At 37.3% G+C, this 17828-nt stretch overlaps 1 protein-coding gene across 1 annotated transcript in view; it reads right to left on the reverse strand.

Annotated features, from left to right (window-relative positions):
- LOC129576235 (serine-rich adhesin for platelets) overlaps positions 1 to 13649 on the reverse strand; it is a 76189-nt gene extending 62540 nt beyond the window's left edge. The window contains exons 1-2 of the mRNA XM_055460942.1: positions 13452 to 13649; positions 3607 to 4195 (exon numbers count right to left, since the gene is read on the reverse strand). Coding sequence (XP_055316917.1) covers positions 3607 to 3952 — 346 coding nt within the window. The 5' untranslated portion in view covers positions 3953 to 4195; positions 13452 to 13649. The remainder of the gene's footprint in view (positions 1 to 3606; positions 4196 to 13451) is intronic.
- Positions 13650 to 17828: the final 4179 nt, after the last annotated feature.

Genomic DNA, 17828 nt, shown 5'->3' on the forward strand with positions numbered 1-17828 from the left:
CTCTCTCTCTCTCTCTCTCTCTCTCTCTCTCTCTCTCTCTCTCTCTCTCCCGCTCTCTTCCGATCATTTTTTACATGTTCATTAAACGAGATGGAAATGTTCACACCGACAATGCGAACAAGCGAAGAAAAGTACACACAACCAATCTACAAAGTCCAATTGGAATGGAGCGCCATGGAGTGTGAGTGTTCTCTAGAATACGGGTCACATCGATTTGACTAATGATGTGAAAATACGACGGCGTCAGAGTTTTTTCAATCGCATTCTTTCGTTTTTATGGTTCTCTCTTGCTTTTTATTTTCATTTTATTTCAGTTTTTTGTTGTTGTTCGTTTTTTTTTAATGCCTTTTCCGCTTTTCCAAGTGCACTTGCTATATCGAGCTGTGACATTGTTTGTGACATGCGAACTTGTCAATGTTATCTCAGCCACATGCAAACCTCAGCAGTGCACACTCCGTCAGGAACTGACATGATCATAAAATAATGGCAAATTACTAGAATGTAAATTGTTTCATTCTTTTGTTTCCAGCAGCTCATGGTATAGTGGCACGGTGGCACGGTGGCGCGGTGCCTATAGGCTGTGTACGTCTAATTTACGATGTCGTTTATGTCATCCGCACAACTTCACGTCAACACACATTTCTTTTTCATGTTCTTTTGATTTTTTTTAACAAGACACAAAATATAGATTGGCCTACTTCATTTAGGACCTGTGAAGCAGGGCAAATTGCTGTGGCAAATGCGGAAAATCATAATTTGTTTTCAGATTTTATTGAACATTTAACTTTTTTTGCGATTTTTTTTCACGAAATATGGTCAATTATGGAAAAACGAAGTAAAAAAAAGTGAAAAGTAATGAAAAAATTGAATAAAAAAAAACTGTTGAATAAAATCGAAAAATGCTACGAAATCTCTTGAAGCAGGAAAAATATTTGAATAGAAAATTTCGCTCAAAAAATGATGGAAACGAAGTAGAAAAAAAATCTACGGAAATCACCAGAAATGAATCTAACAAAAATCAAATCCAGAAGACGAAGGAAAAAATTCACGAAGAAATGGGAAACAGATATCGAATGTGAGAATTGAATTGCAAGTGCCAGAAAAAAATTAATCTGAAAACAATCGAAAACCGAAGGAGAAAATTATGCGGAACCATATTGAAAAGTTTTGGGAACGAAATGTGTGCATGGAAAATGGAAGAATATTTCGTGTGAATCCTTTCCCGCCGCATTAAATCGACATTCACTGAACAGAAAATTATAATCGGAATGCATCAGAGATGCAAGCAAATCACCGCATTACATCATATCTCATCGGCTACAATATTGTTAATAGATTTGATTTCGTGTGTGCATTTCAACGACTCTGAATTACCGCTATTATTATTTTAAAATGAAACAAAAATGTTAACGAAAACAACGAAAACCGGAGAAGAAAGAACAGAAGAGAAAAAAAAACGAATCAACAAATCATCAAAAAAGCAACGCTAAAAAGGCAGCTGTAGCAAGTCAGCAGCTTCGACTCTTCACATATTTCCATTACATGTGGCCATAAATTATTACAACTTTATTTATATGCGAATTGTATGCAATTAGATTATTATACTTTTTTCGCGCTCGCGTAGTATGTGTACGTTGTTTGTTTTTTTTTCGTTGTTCGTTGCTATCATGATGTGATAGTGATTGCAAGACACCTCATTTCATACGGCTCATATGCTTAAGATCTTAATGAATACATAATATGCATCGAATGGTATTTTTTTTTTGTTGCTGCACTTCTTCGCCTCTTCGACTGGCGCTGCCGATGTGATGCATAAGTGCAAGACATGTGAATGCAAAGGTGCATTGCTTCTTCTTCAATTCAGATAGATTTATTTCGAATATGAGAACGAACAAAAATCCATCACAACTGGGTGAGTGAGAGATCAAGCGATGGATTCACTTCTGGCACATTGCAAACTCCACTTCAAAAATTCTGTTTCACGGTATGTGTATGATGTGAATTGCTACCGTTCAAGACGAAAAACAACAAAAAAAAGCAGTTCAAAATGAAGAGAAAAAAAAAACCAACAATCTACATTCGGTGTGTTGTCTCTTTCGGTTTGCACACATGCATTTTTTTTCTAGTTGCTGTGTTCAAGCAGATATATGTATAGCGAACAATATCCCGTACAAAAAACGTGCAGTTGAGCACTGACTTCGGCACACTGCACATATTCACGTTGTTATAAAATTTATGAATAAATAAATCGGCATGTTATATGCCATTACGACATTAGGTTGGTGTGTAGGCAATTTTTAGGCAAGGCGAGCGAGCACACGCGCGCTCTCGAGCTCGAAAAATAAGACTTATCAGGCGAAAAACGATTTAATTGAAGCTCACATAGTATTCAACACTCTCTCGTCGCACGGAGAAGCGACCCCGTGCAATGTATGTGTCTATCGAATGCCTTTAAGTTAATTGTGGCGCATTAATGAAAAAAAAAAAAAAATATAATCATTGTAGCCGTTATTAATACGCACTAATCAGCATACATTCGACAAGCTGTCTCGCGCCTATTTTTCATATCCATGTGTAATTGCTTGCGCGGAAGCGAATTTAAAAAATAAAGTAAAATCACTGAAACGACTTCATTTCAATCAACTGGCATTTTGTATTTTCTTTTTATTAGTTTTGCTGCAAAAGTGGAAAACTCACTGAAAAACATGCGAACAACACAACAGCCAGACAGAAGAAAGAAAGAAAAAAGCGCTACATTTGATGACGCAACCTTTTGTTTGCAGATAAATCGATGCATAAGATAAATATATTTATATAGCTAGAAAGTAACACACGCAATCCAATGTCAAATGAAGTCGAATTATAAATTGGAATGGGAGTAAAATTTATGATTACCGTTGCTGTTGTTGTTGTTGTTTTATTCAGCTCGTTAAACATCCTTATTTAAAGCTCACGGAAGCGAAAACTTAAAGTCTAATTTACGATATCGGTAAAACGGAGTTTTTGTTTTTCTTTCTATGTTTAGTAAAATGATCTATTTTAATTGTAAAATGATCTCGTTTAAATATAATTTTGAGCTAAATTTCGGCAAAATGTGAATTAATTTACTTCTAATCTAAATATGGTTGAGAGTTTGGGGCGACAACATTTGTATGGGAATTGAATTGAAGTAGTAGGAAGATTCGTTTGAATCCTAATTCAAATAGTATGTGAAATAGAAAATGCAACTAGTAAATCGTTAGGGTAAATATGTACAAAAACCAAAATCGAAAAAAATGAAAATTGTGCTGGCCAACGACTCAATGCTTGATATTGATTGTGCTCGTGGTATCCAACAGTCATTACCAACAGTTTTAAAACAAAACGCTCTATCTTATTGCAGAAGATGAAATTGTTTTTAAAAATCAATCGAGCAAAAAAAAAAGACCGTAGAAGGTGACAGCACAATATTAACTAGAGAGGGTTGAAGGAGATTGGGTAGGGATTAACTTGTAATACAATAATTGTGTTTTTTGTGTGTGCTCATTTTGAGATACACAAGGAAAAATCGACTAACTAAAAACAAAACACGAAAAATAGAGATGGAAACAAGTTTCATGTACTCACCGGATAATTGGGCCATACATATTGTAGTGCTGTATAATGTAATTGCTAATATTAGAAATGTGGCTAAGTTGTGTAGTGACAACGACGACGACAACGACGTGATATTTAGAGCTGGTGACAAGAGTCGAGCTGATCTGTGTGTCGTTTGCCTTCGTTTAATGTTGATGCCACATTCGCCCGGATTTGTTGCGGTGCTCTGTGTTTTTGTTGTTGTTGTTGTTGTTGTTAAGTGTTCGCTTTGTTCGCACATTTTTGAAGTCTTTTTATAAATTCGCCGATTGATTTTCGTAGTGTGTTGCTGTTGATCGGTTCGATGACTGCCAACCAATATTCTTGGTTGCAGCATTATTGTCTTTATTTTATCCACCGTACCGAACTATATTTCGTCACTGTGTGTCTGTTGTGCTCCAGTCTGTGTAAGTTCACTCTCTTTCTCTACCCAATTCACGCGTTCTCGCCGCTCTTCCTTCCTCTCTTCAAAACTTCTTCTTCTCTCTCGTCTATGCTAAACTTTTTTTTCGCGTAACTATTTTTCTGTATGTTGCATTCCTTTCGCACCAACAATAAAATCGAACGTAAAGACGACAAGCTGCGAAAAAGAACCACTCAATTTGTATTTGCTTCCATCAGAATTAATCCATTTTCAGAATTGCTTTTTTTGCGATTCTAAATCTAATCTATCTATTCAATTTTTAGCTAATGAAAATCTAAAATTAACTTGCTGTTTATTCTTCTCAATTCAAATGAACTGTTTTTCTTCTTCTTCTAAACGAAATTCCAAATTCTCAAATAGAAAAAAGTGATCAAAGATTGAAAAAAAAAAAAATTAAATATTTTTCTTTTTCATTGAAATTACTTTGATCGAAGTATGTTTTTGTGATGTTGATTGGTTTGTGATTTGGATGCATGTGGCACGGAAATGGGATACAGATAACCACAATGTGAATAGCCTATCAAAATACCGATTCGATCAAATCGGTAAAGATCGCATTTTTCGGTCGGTGTTTATGGTTCTCTTTCTCTCCATTTTGTCCGGTGTTTTTTTTCTCTTGTTTTCGGCAATAGCGTTTGAAATCGCATGATTTAGCATATAATTACTTTGTACAAAATCAACAGTTTGTTTTATTCTTTCTTCTCTTTTTCTTGTTCATTTATGTTACGCCGGTCTATCGATTGATTTAATCGATTTTCCTTAGAAAATCCACACGAATAAATCAATTTAGATGGAAGAAAATGGACCGACAGTCACACGCACAAAATGCGCGACGACCTACCGAAAAATGCGATCATATAAAAGCAACAACCGAAGAGTGAAATGAGAGCGCACGCGCACGGGCACGCGGAGAAAAGCAAAAATTCCGTGGTTTTCTTTTTTTTTGCCACAGCAGCAGCTGCATTAATATTTATTGATGTTAATAAGGTGATTTCAAACGAAATTTCGATTTTGTGTCTACAAATGATGTTAATGTATTTTTTTTTTTTGGTTAATCGGCCCGTTTATATGTTCATTTGAGAGTGCGTAAAAAGTGATCGATTGCTGTTGAAAATATACCTATGTGTTTTGGGATGAATGTGTGTTTTTTATTTGTTTCTCTTTTCTTTTATCTTGGCATAGGCGATTTCTCTCTCTCTCTCTCTCTCTCACACTCATTCGCTTTATCGTATCGTTTTGATCATCGGGTGTGATATAAGTCACTTGGTCATTTGAATTCGCTTAATTGGATATTCACAACAGTCGAGATCGCTCGCGCTCTTGCGCATACAGAGAAGCGACGAGATGAGATAAAAATGCGCTGGAAGCAACAGCATTCAAATTCAAAATAGATTTCGGTGTTTTATAAGCCAACAAACAGTTATTAACCAAAACACACATGCCGTGATATACGTAGAAAAAGCGAGAAACAAAAAGTCAGCAACACAAACCAATGTCTTTTCATGAGCTATCATATGTCTTTGGGTTGTCATTGATCGGAATTTTGCTTCAAAACATGTGGTGACGACGTGCCTATTGGAACGGTATACGCCGTGTGTGTGTACGCTATTGATTCAATTGGTTTTGGTGGCTTCTTATTTTGCATTTGCGCACAAGCGCACGCCCCGACTCACGAAGTGAGAGTAGTAAACAAATAAAAATCGACTGGTGAGGCATTTGCAGGCAAAATGGAAAGAAAAACAAAAAAAACGGCAAAAATAATAATATAAACGGCGCAAAGAGAATGAGAATGCCATCGTCGCTTTACAAAGTGTAAGTATTCAATTGATGCCATCGTGCATGTGTGTGCTGCCGCCTCAAATATACTTTTTGCATATATGTATTTTAATATGATAATAAAAACATTCTCGCATCAATGCAATAACATAACTGAAAAATGCCAAAGAAATCTTGTTCTACTTTCTTCTTTGGTGTGCTCGCCTCTTGCGCCGAGATAGAGAGAGCGCACGCTCGCGCTCACCGATCAGCGCGGCTTGCAACAACCTTTCCATTGCAACTCTATGTGCACCTTCTTTTTTTTATTTCGTTCGTGTTATTATCGTTCCCGTAAGCTCGACTGCACTCGCTCCACTCGTTGCATCGTCATATGTTTTGTGTTGTCATCGATTTTTCGTATGGAGTGCAGATGTGTGCGCACGCGCGCGCGCGCATGAATAGGCTATGCGCACAAGCTCTCATCTCTTTTTCTCATATGTGTTACAAAAGGTTGATGCATTTGCGCAATGGCAATGCAACCATTCCTTTTCTGTGGCACTAGTGTGGCGGTGGCAGCAGCAACACCAGCCGCAATTGAATGCAAGGTGAAAGAAGTATGTGCAGTGCTTGGATATAAGCGGTGTCGTAGCATTGCACCCGGAATCGAATTCAAAGCAACTAGTGAACGATCTAGCGAACGCATGCCGCCATTGCGTAAAAGTAAGTGATAGGCAACATCGTTCATGCAAATCAAATTTTTGGACGAATGATGATTTTCGAGTTGACCCTTGGCAGTTGTTTTCTTCGACGGTAAAATGGTCAAAGATTTCAAGAGACGGTGAAATTAGAGCGGCAGTTACAATGGTTTTGAGCATTGCAGGTGTACATTTGACTAAGCGGTACACTTGTTTGCATTTTTTTTTCACTTCACTTTGTTCGAAACGGCTAATTATTTAGGCATAACAACGTATTAAGTGGATTCGTATTTGGAAATGATTAAAATTCAATGGGCTTGTTTTTATCGGCGCCAAAGTGTGTTTTCTATTTGGTTTTATGTCAATCGGACTTATTTCAATTTCCAAACAATTAACTCGGCCCGTGGACAATTGACTCATTTCAGTTAAAGCAATTGACTACGATTGAAGTTGACCAAAAAAAAAAAAACAAACAGCTTTAATTAAGCTGTGTGTATTGGTCGGTCGGTTTCGCTATCTTTCTCTCTTGTTGATCGCATTTAAACAACTTGACTTGCAATCGAAAGGCAAACATACACCGGGGAGTGTATGACATAAAAGGTACTTGAAGCTGTGCTGTGCTGTGCCGCAACGGCAGCGGAAAAATTGAAAACAATTCGGTTTGGAGAAAAAATGATGTTGGGCACAATGCAGACAGGCAGGTTGTGCTTTGTGTGTGCGCGCGCACACTCAGTCACTTTGCTCAAAACCGCCCAAACCGATCTCTTTCTGTATATATTAATTTAATACTTTCATTTCGGTTTTTGAAAGCGGAAATCATGAGCGTATTGGCATGGTATTCATCTATTCCTGGTCGGAACGAAAGTTGTAATTAATACAAATAAACATATAAACAGCGATATGTGCTAGCGATATGATATTGGGAAGCAAAAGCAGCATCGCTTAGTGTTTTGTTTTTTTTTTTTTTTCAATTCACCATCGTCTTAAGTTAGTCTCAATGTGTGACTGCTGCTGGTGGGTTTGTGTCTGTGTGGCTGTTGTGTTCATCCATTTACATTGTATCCGTAAGTGTGAAGTGATTTTTTTGTTTTTTTGTTGACAGCAACACACGATTCTCAAAGCGCGCAAGCACATACACGAACGAACGATCTTTCGCCGAAATACGGCATTAGGAGAAAGATAGATAAGTGGAGAGAGAGAGAGAGAGAGAGAGACTGGTGCACGCTTTCGATATGGAAATCAATATGTAATGTAAATTTACACAACTGTTTAAAATAAACTTGTCCTCATCGAACTTTTTTTTCGCCTCTCAAGCTCTTTTTCTTTCTCTCTCCCGAAAACACCGAAAAATTTCAATAAATTGCAAATCAACACTCTCGATGCTGGAGAAAGAAATGACACCGTGTGATGATAAAGGAGAGAAAAAAAATATTCATATTGATTTATGAATAAATAAATTAACAATTTTTATGATGATTGACCGTTTTCCCTCGTCCGGATCTGTGTCGGTTGTTTTGAATTTTGTGTGTGCTTTTTTTTTTTTTTTGTTCGAGGGCGATACATTCCATGCTGTCGATGACTTTGTTACATTGTCACCGCGTATGTGTGTTGTTCACACAATGCCACTTTTACATATCAATAAGCTGAACAATCATTTATTTTTTTCTGCATATGAAAGCCTTTTCCACACTCTCTTCCATAAACACATACACACTCACCATTTCGCATGCATATCGTGACGATAGCGGAAAGCGATTTTGTGCGCGCTATGAGTAATTTTCGAATACTTGTGCCACATTCTTTAACAGTGACCAATAATAATAATATACATATTGAAAGAAAAGAGAAAAAAAAAACGTTGCCATTCTACTGCTATCAGTGTGTAAGTGCTTTTCATAGCCATGGGAATATATAGATGTATCCCAGCAGCATATAATGTTGTTTGCCTTTGATGTGTGTCATTGTGATGCGATTTTTTTTTTCTTTCTTGCATTGAGTGGATTTTCTGAGGCGCAACACTGGCATTAAGAAATCGAACAAAAAAGCCATACACTATGCCCCGTTAATCGTACGTATGGAGGAATAAACAAGAAACTAATCATTTCTTTGTCACTTCGCCCCATCCCGCTCGCCCCATTTACACCGGAATAATCAACACGTGAGATAAAAGAAACGATCGATTCCAACTAATTTTTATACGCAACGAAAAATTGATTAGAGGTTAAAGATGCCATTAAGGTGATTGTTGAGCTCGAGCGTGAGCGTATGTGCGTACACACACAGCGGGCTTAAAAAAGTGGCTTTCAACGTGGAATGTGTTTTTTTTTCTCGAGCTTGTCTAGTGAAATTTCTTTCTTCCAGTCGGAAGTGTGTTCCCAAGCCCAAAATAATGATATCGTTGACACTTTTTTGTCGTGTATGTGTTGTGTGCGCTTGCATGCTTGATCGTTCGATCGTTTTGTGTTTAGGAAATTAACGGCCAATTTTCGATCAACGACAATTTCGTGTGGTCGTGATACGATTACATTGAAAGCGAACGAGTTCGCGCTTGCGTTCGTTCTCCAAATGAAATGTCGGTCAAATTTACCATTTCGGATTAATTACATATGCATTGAGAAATTCATTCTCGATCTGTATTTTCTCTCTATGCGCGCACCGTGCATTACATTGCACATGCTGTCGTTGGCTGTTGTTATTTGGAATATCGATTCGACTGGGAAAGAAAAAAAAAATCAAAACACGTTTTTATCATAATCGTAAAAATTCAACGCAACGCAATGGCTCTCTCATATATTTTCTTCTGGTTGCGGAGTGAATTCGATTTCTGGTTTTGATGTGTTTTGCTGTTGTTGTTGCTGCTGCTGCTTTTTTTTTGCTTCATTTCAACTCTTTTTCGAAATGCATTTGTGCACAAACAAACTTTTGAAAGATAAAAAAACACACACACATTTTTATATGTATATCGATTCGTAGTCAATTACGGCAACGGCCATTCGAATTCGGTGTGTGCGAGAGTGTGCGCTGTGCACACACACGATGAATGGAAGTGCGAATGTGTAGAGCCTTTCCTCGGGAATGGGAATTTGGAATTGGCGGCTTATCGCCTCTCTTTTCTCTCGAACCATTTTTTCGGCTGCATCACCCTTGCAGGCCCGAATGCGTTGCCGTTTTATTTACGCGTCTACATCATGTTCAACGACTTCAAACACAACACAAAAAATGCAGTCATAACTTCTTTTTTTTTTCATCTCTTTTTCGAATTAGTGTATTTCTTTTCTTTCGCTACATTTTTATCTCTTTCTGTCTCTCTGCCCGATTGAATCACTAAGGTAGGTGCAACAGCGCGGTGGCAACGATTGCATTCGAACCGAATGATTCGGTCGGTCATTTTACCATTTCAACGGCGAAGCAGACGTCGAATTCCGAAGGTACACAAAATATGTATATGCCCAAAAACGAGATCCAAATGACAGTTTTCCGTTTCATTTTACATTTTTCTCTCTCGCTCGCTTTCTCGGTCTGCGTTCTTCGGCTATTTGTGGTCGGTTTAGTGATTGCTTGTTTTTTTTTATCGTTCGTTGTTGTTATTTCGTACGTCTCTGTCTTTGTTTCATTTCGATTCAAGCGTTTTGCCCATCGAGTTCGGGCATGGCCAGGTTTTTTAGACTCTCTGGCCAATTCGATGCTTGTTTTTTTACATAACGCATTTAACAGCAGCATTACGTGCAAAGCAAAACGATCGAAATCAGACGGACGAGATCGAGAAAGAGAGAGAGAGAGAGAGAGATAGACCCATTCCTGATACACCACATTTCATTTGTAATTTCGATTAGCCTTTTCATATCAATTTGTGTCGAATGCACCTCATAAAGCATTCAATGAACAAGAGGCCGTGCTCGGGTGGTAATTGATTTCTGAAAGCGAGATCAAATCATGTTCGAATTTGGGATCGTTTCAACGTGGCCAAAAGCATCATTGACTGAATTTCACTCACATTGAATTAACATTTTCAGGTGATATTTCTTTGATTTGTTGGATTTAGTTTCATTCGATTGGTATGTCGTATTCGAGTGATGCTTTGATATTTTGACCGTTTTGACTTTGCTGTTGCTGTCCATTACACCCGATTTTCTGTTACATTTACCCGTTTTTTTTTTCTTCTCTAAAATGAAATTTTTTGTGCCCAGTTTGATATTTAAAGATTTTTTTTTATCGCAACCAAAATGTATAATGCTTTGCATTGACTCGCATAATGTATGCGCATAAACAATGCTCTCACAATCGTTATATTTCTTCTTTTTCTTTGGTTAAGAAATTAGGAAAAATGCTCTGACATAATAGGTTTGGGGCCCGTAATACGATGGAACTGATAAGAATGAAACGGTGAATGCAAAAAACCCAGCCACACCACCATCCGAAACAAAAACAAAAAAATTATGTCATTGGCCGATTGAATAATTTTATCGCGAGCAGCGGTATGTCGCTGTTTTCCCATCTTCTTCTGCAAACACCAATTTCGATCGCCATTGATTTATTTATCTCTATTAAATTATTTTGTGTGTGTGTGTGTGTGTGTGTGTGTGCTGTTCAGTCGGTTGCTGTGGCACCGTTAGATTTCTTTTATTACGACTCGATTTAAATGCTCTTAACCTGAATATTTTTATCATAAATTGGTGTGCGCAGCGCAAACAGTATTAGCGGATTGTGTAGCCCATGTCGACAACATACTCACACACACACACACACACACACTTCTTTTGTTTCGACACAATAATTTGGTATTCATCGGTGAATAGCCGAAATCGCGTTCTAAGATCACCAATTTAATTTAGATTTAGAAGAACAAAATATCGAAAAAATAACGATTATGAGCATACCACAAAATGAATGGTTTCGGTATCGAATAAAGAAACAGAAGATGAAGAGAGAGAGAGAGAAAAAAACAAGCACATCACATATGACGAAGCCGTAAAAATATCAATTTTTGCTGGAATGATCGAGGCCTCGTGTAACGGATCACTCTCGACAAATGAACATGAGAACAGCAGCCGAATATGTGCGCGCTCGCCGCTTCTTCGATCAATCTCACAAAAGTGCCAAATCATAATAATGCCAGAGCAAAGTGGCGGCCACGATGACGATGATAGCGGTGGCGAAGAGGAACCAGAAGCAAATCCAAATATTATATTAAATGCGATAATAAATTAACAACCGAGAGCGGAACAGCACTGCGATCAGGTGGATTTGGCAAGACAGGGAGAGCGTTGATATTAACGAAAACGGATCTTATATCAAATCTGGGCTCGGTAATGAAAGATGAAAAAAGAAACCAGCAACAACACGATCGGTTTGCATTACACTGGAGCGCACTCCACGATATTTTAGCGATCATTTATCGACAATCTGCAGTTCGTATTATGATCTCTCTTTCTCACTCGCTCGCTCGATTCATAGCTATAAATCCATCGATCATCGGCAATATTATTAGCATCGATAACTATCATGATTTCATGTCGAATTATGAACCCAGTCGAAAAAAAAAACAAATAACAACAAACACCGAGAGAATGAGGAAAAAAAACCAACAGATCAATGAGTTGCATGAACTGTGTGTGTGTGTGTGTGTGTGTGCGTGCATATCGGCCGTGCTATCGCCAAAACACGATGGATTTGGTCGGTTTGCTTGAGAATATGCCGAATATTTGCACAGAGTTTGGCCAAAGCCAATTTATATAAGCGCGCCCCATTGCCTAACGTTAGTTCGTTTCGAAAACGATATCGTGATTATCCCAATTCGAAATGCAGTCTCAACTATTTATTTGTTGTTGTTTTTTCGTAGGTATTTCCTTTGCAAAATCGCCCCAACCGAGAAACTCTCTCTCTCTCTCTCTCTCTCTCTCTCTCTCTGTCAATTGATTTTGTGGCCACTGACAAATTGAAAGAGAAATGTGCGCGCTGCCCGTTCAGAATCATTTAGGCTTCGAATGATTTGTTCAATTTTGGTATATCGACGCGTCTCGTTTCATTTCATTTGGTTTCGTTTTTGTGTCTCGTTGCCTTTCCCACAAAACTCTGTCGTCGTTTCGTACTCGAGATTTATGGCGATGAAACACCATTTCATGTCGCCAATTCTCAAACCTCAAATACCGATCACCAAATTTAAAAACCGAAAAAAAAAATCCCAATCGTTTTCGTCATCATTCATCCAATGTGTATTTATGACTGCATAATCACACATTTCATCAAAACACATCGAGAAAAAAACAACAACCAAATAGATATAGATATATTCACAGATCACTTTGCCGATAATTATAAGCTTTTTCCATTTTTGGGTTGCAATTTTCTTTTTTTGCTTCTGTTGTTGTTTACTCCATCATTTTCAAACTGTTTTTGTCTGTTTCACCATTTTTTTTCTCCTCTTCTGCTTTTGCTATTGCGACAGGTAATTATAAAAAAAAATAGCACTCGAATCAATATATCGCTGAAATTTGCATTTGATTCGGAATATTAGCCTTTCTCTCATTTCTTTTTCGATTTTTTTTTTCTTTTCATTTGCAATCTTTAACTTTCTGAGGAAGCAAATACACTTGAATCGTTTTAGCACTTGTCACTTTATCAGTATTGCAATAAAAAAAAACCAAGTCTTTAGCGATTGATTAACAATGAAGCTCATCAACGGCGGCGTTGAACCAAAGAGTAATCCAATGCAATTTTCCAAACGGGTTGATTAAGTGCCATTATCCACACGTTTTCGCATCATTTTTATTATCGGTTTTCACAATCCATTTTGAATGAAATCGTCGCGCTATTCGACGAGTTTACATCTAACGATCACATATTTTTTTTTATGATACACCATTTTCAGACGGACTTTTATTTTAGACAGAAAACGACGGTTATTCACACAAAAATGACAAAACCACTTAAAAATACGGAGGAAAAATAATTGTTAAATTTACCAATTTGCAAAAAAAAAAAAAAATAAATAAATAAATAAAAAATCGTCGATCAAAAAACCAAACAGAAAAATTTGTGTTTGTTTTTTTGATATCAACGGTAATTTCAACGTTTTTGATTTGAAATGTGCGTTTGTTTCGCTTCAAAACAGAAATAACGAAAAACAGTAAACGTTACTGACACACACGCGAATCGTGAATGAAAATCGAGTAAATGTTTTTGAATGCGGCTGCCGCAATTCATTCCTGATGATTTACCCACTCCACTTGTATCTCACCGTGTGCTTCGACTGCTTTGGCTGGTGTCTCTCTCTCTCTCTCTCTCTCTCTCTCTACTCTTTACCGCTCTCAGTCACTGCTGCTGCCGTTGCTGCTCTTTGCCATTTACTTCCATTTACTCACGATGGGTTTCTTTCGCTGTGGCTCTCTTGCCTTTGTGTATGCTGCTCGGTGTGCCGCTTATTTTTCCTCTTTAATTTTTACTTTGCTTTGCTCTCTTTATTCTCACTTTCTGGCCGCTCTCGGTGCGCGCACTCTTTCTCTTTCTTTTCGAGTTCGCACACTTTTTCTCATACACCAGCACAAACAGGTTATAAACTTTGTGCCAACAATATACGCTCAATCCGATGATATACCTGCTGTCGTCTTTTTGCTATGCAAATCATTTAGACAAAAACAACATAGAGGGGCATTTGCATCACAAATTTATGCACAAATTCAAAATCAGTTGGACGGTTGTGTGGTTTTTTTTCGATTCGTCGTCTTTTCGACGACAAATCATCTCTTTTCACCACAGATTTAACGGAATATTCGATTTTAATTTGGAAGAGAAACATCACATATGAAATTCAATTCATTTGATTGGCATGTTTGGGTGACAGCCAAGCCGTGCCGAGCCGAGTCGAGTCAAGTCGAATCGAGTGAACCCTGGGCAAGCCAATTATTTCGGAAGTTGAAAGGCGGTTTTTGAACGACGATAATGAAACAGATCGAAATAGTCAAGAGCACAATTTCCCACCGGTAATCGTAAATACAGTAAACTCACTCGAAATTTATAGAACGTTAGAACGTTTTTGGTTAATGAACCAATTTTTGCGCTAATGAGTTGAGTTCATTGTTGATGTGCCGAGAATTTGATAGCGTTATTTTCGGTTATGAATCTCAGCTTCTGGTCATCGTTGCGGCTTTTCTCCGCCAAGTTTTATTTTTGAAAATAAAAATATTGTTTAATATTTGAATTTTATTTTTTTCCATCTTTTCCACCTAATTATGAGTTCAAGACCGACAATTTTGCCCAAAAATTGATTCGATCCAATCAAATATGCCTAAATAAAATTAAGACAAAGCCAAAACGAAGCAATAACAACAACAACAACAAAATATGAAAATGTACAACGGCCGAATTTGGAATTTTATGAAATTTGAAATGCGCAAAAGTGTTCATTGTTCAATGAAACGAAAAAAGTCGGAATATTTAATTATTATATTTTGCGTCGGTTTTTCGATCGTTCATCGATAATGTGTTCGAAAAAAAAAACAAATGCAAAAAACAGATATCTATTCATGTGTCGAAAAGCGAAACCTATTTGAAAACGAAATCGATCGAATGAACGTTGCATTCCATTTCGGATTTGGCCACCAGTTCGATATATCGCTATTTGTGTGTGTGTGTGTGTGTGTGTGTGAACTTTGACTAAACGACAATCATTTGTAGAAAGTTTTACATTATATTCTGTTCGTTTTTACATCTGGAATAATCACACGTTCATTATATGTGCCGATCGATAGAAACATCTTAATAAATTGAAATGTGACTGTTTTTTTTTTGACACTCTCGCATATTTCACATATTTTGAATTGCTTACATTAAACATGTGTGCCCCTATAATCCCATTCGTTCCGATGGTTATTTTTTTTCTTCTCGCTTTTGGAAGATTTCTTTCCATTTGAAAGATGATCTTATCACATTTTGGTGATAATATTTTCAGTTTTCATTTCCGATGGGAGGGAAAAAAGTGTCAGATTTCAAGAAATCTTGATTAAAAACATTTTTGAATGAAAAAGAGATTTGCAAATTGATTGATCGACACACGCTCCAGAGTATGCACATTGTCCCAAAGAAGATGGTGTTTCACTCGTGGCCAAGAAGTATGCTTTTAAAGTGTGATATGTTCCACATTCAACAAGTTAACACTGGCATCAACAACACTTTTTTTCTTGATTCTGCAGCTTGGCATTCAAGACGCGTCTTTGTTTATTCAAAGATAAGAATTTTTGTTAAAAAATGTCTCTTTCGAAAAGAAAAGACGTTTTTGACATAAAATTCACTTTTTCTATAGAAAAAGCATTTTTCATCAATCACAGATACCAGATAAGCTCCAATGGAATGAAAAAAAAGACTAAAAAGTAGAATGAATGCATGCAATCAGAGGTAATGGAAGAGAAGGTGTTGTTCACCAAATATTCGGTTTTGTTTGATCAAATGATGGAGAAGACTCATTCCTAACCTAGTAAGTAAGTCAACGAAAAAAAGAACAGATTTCTAATTTAACAAATTCTAATCTAATTTTTTACACTCAATTTATCTTGAGCAGACCTATCAAATTGCGTCAATAATAACGGAGAGTTCGCATCAGTTTTTGAATTTCCATGGTTATGAATTCCAAGGAAAACGTTATTTGTGTTATTTAGTTAGTAAACGTTACAATTTTGTATTCTACTAGAAGAAGAAGAACTCATTTTTTTAATGCTTGTATGCTATTCTTCCAGAAGATCCACGACATCGTATAACGTATATAGATCGTTAGTTCTAAATGATATTTTTACGCATATATTTTTGTTCAAAAAATCGTTCTGAAATAGTAGGATTTGTTCTAGTTGTCGTTAAAGCCGCCGACGAAGTGTTATTATTCCCGAGACTAAACCGCAAAATGATACATTTTAGCATCTTGTTAGAAAAAATAAACCCATCGCACCGTTTTGTTTGTTCAGTAAACCCGTCTGTTTGTCGAATAAAACCATCTAATCATCGTCAATTGCCCAACAATCGAAAGGAGTTGGTGCGGCAAGTAAATTGCTGAGTGTGTGCAATGTAAACATAGATCTGATCTCGATGCAACTATGTTTAAGTGAATTTGTGTCCGCTGTGCAGATCAGATAAGTACATGAGATGCCCATTGCGACGACCTGTGTGCATTGAGTTACAAGGCACATTTAAACGACGTTTCTGAGAGCGAGCGAGTGAACGAAGACAAGAAATAATCTATTCTACTTAGAAATCCAGGCTAGCAGTGCGACACATGAAGCGATGGTTGTGTAAATGGTAAAAAAATGGTTTGTTGTGTGCGAGTGCACTTTTTTTATGTAACAAATTTCCAATAACACACATCGGCCAGTCGCAGCACACTGTGTGTCTTTCTCTCGTGACCATTTATATGATTTATGTTACAATTAATATTATTATTATTGACGCAGACATGTCGTTATTCAATTGAATAAAAATAGTTACATTTCGAATCGTTTTGTTTTGCCAGCAAGAGCTAAGCCTAACTGGTCAACTAGCCAGCCAGCCACAGCGCACCGTCCGAGGCCTTAAAAATTGAAATTATTTATCGAAATGGTTTTCAATAAATCAGCCCATGTGTGTGTCGGTGTAAGTGTGTTCTTTTTTTCGTCATTGAGCGCTGAGCTATTCGTTATGAGAGATTTGCTGTGCCCAAGCTACTTATCGTGTGTAATCTTTTGAAGGTGGTTTCCATTTTCATCATGGTGGATTTGTTTCACAGCCAAATGAAAAACTGTGTCGCACAAGCAATATAAGGAATCAACAGCGCACAGAGATACCGACCAGCCAAACAGTGTCTTACCATGAATCGAATGTAAAATAGGTTTATCGAAATATGCGATAATATTTTTGTGTTTGGAATCGATGATCCCATTTTCTTCGTTCTTCGAAATCACTGCGATATCGCTTGTGGATTTAGAATTTGTGCCGCGATTGATTCCATTGGCGCGCGCATGTACACGGCGCACACTTCTCTCTCGCACTCTCTATCTCTTTCTTCATCTCGCTATGCAGTGTACACTGTGCAGTCCCGGATGCTTCATGCACATGTACATTCTGTGGCGCAAATATTTCTATGGCTTCTCTTTTTGCCACACGGTATATTCGCTGTGTATGCACTTGTTTTGTGTGGACAAGCGTGCACCAAATAATACAATTAAGCACATGGAATGCGCCATCATCACTCGATCGCTGCAAGACAGAACACACTTAAACTATTTCCATTTGTTGTGGTGCTCGTTCGTTCATTTGATGCAGCAGAGAAAGAAAAAACGCGATTAAACTCATTTTTACATTTTATGGATTGGACTCGGGAA

The sequence above is a fragment of the Sitodiplosis mosellana genome, unplaced genomic scaffold (genome assembly GCF_009176505.1).
Source record: "Sitodiplosis mosellana isolate CC-2019 unplaced genomic scaffold, AAFC_SMos_1.0 Smas_scaffold_6181, whole genome shotgun sequence".
Classification (NCBI taxonomy): Eukaryota; Metazoa; Arthropoda; class Insecta; order Diptera; family Cecidomyiidae; genus Sitodiplosis; species Sitodiplosis mosellana.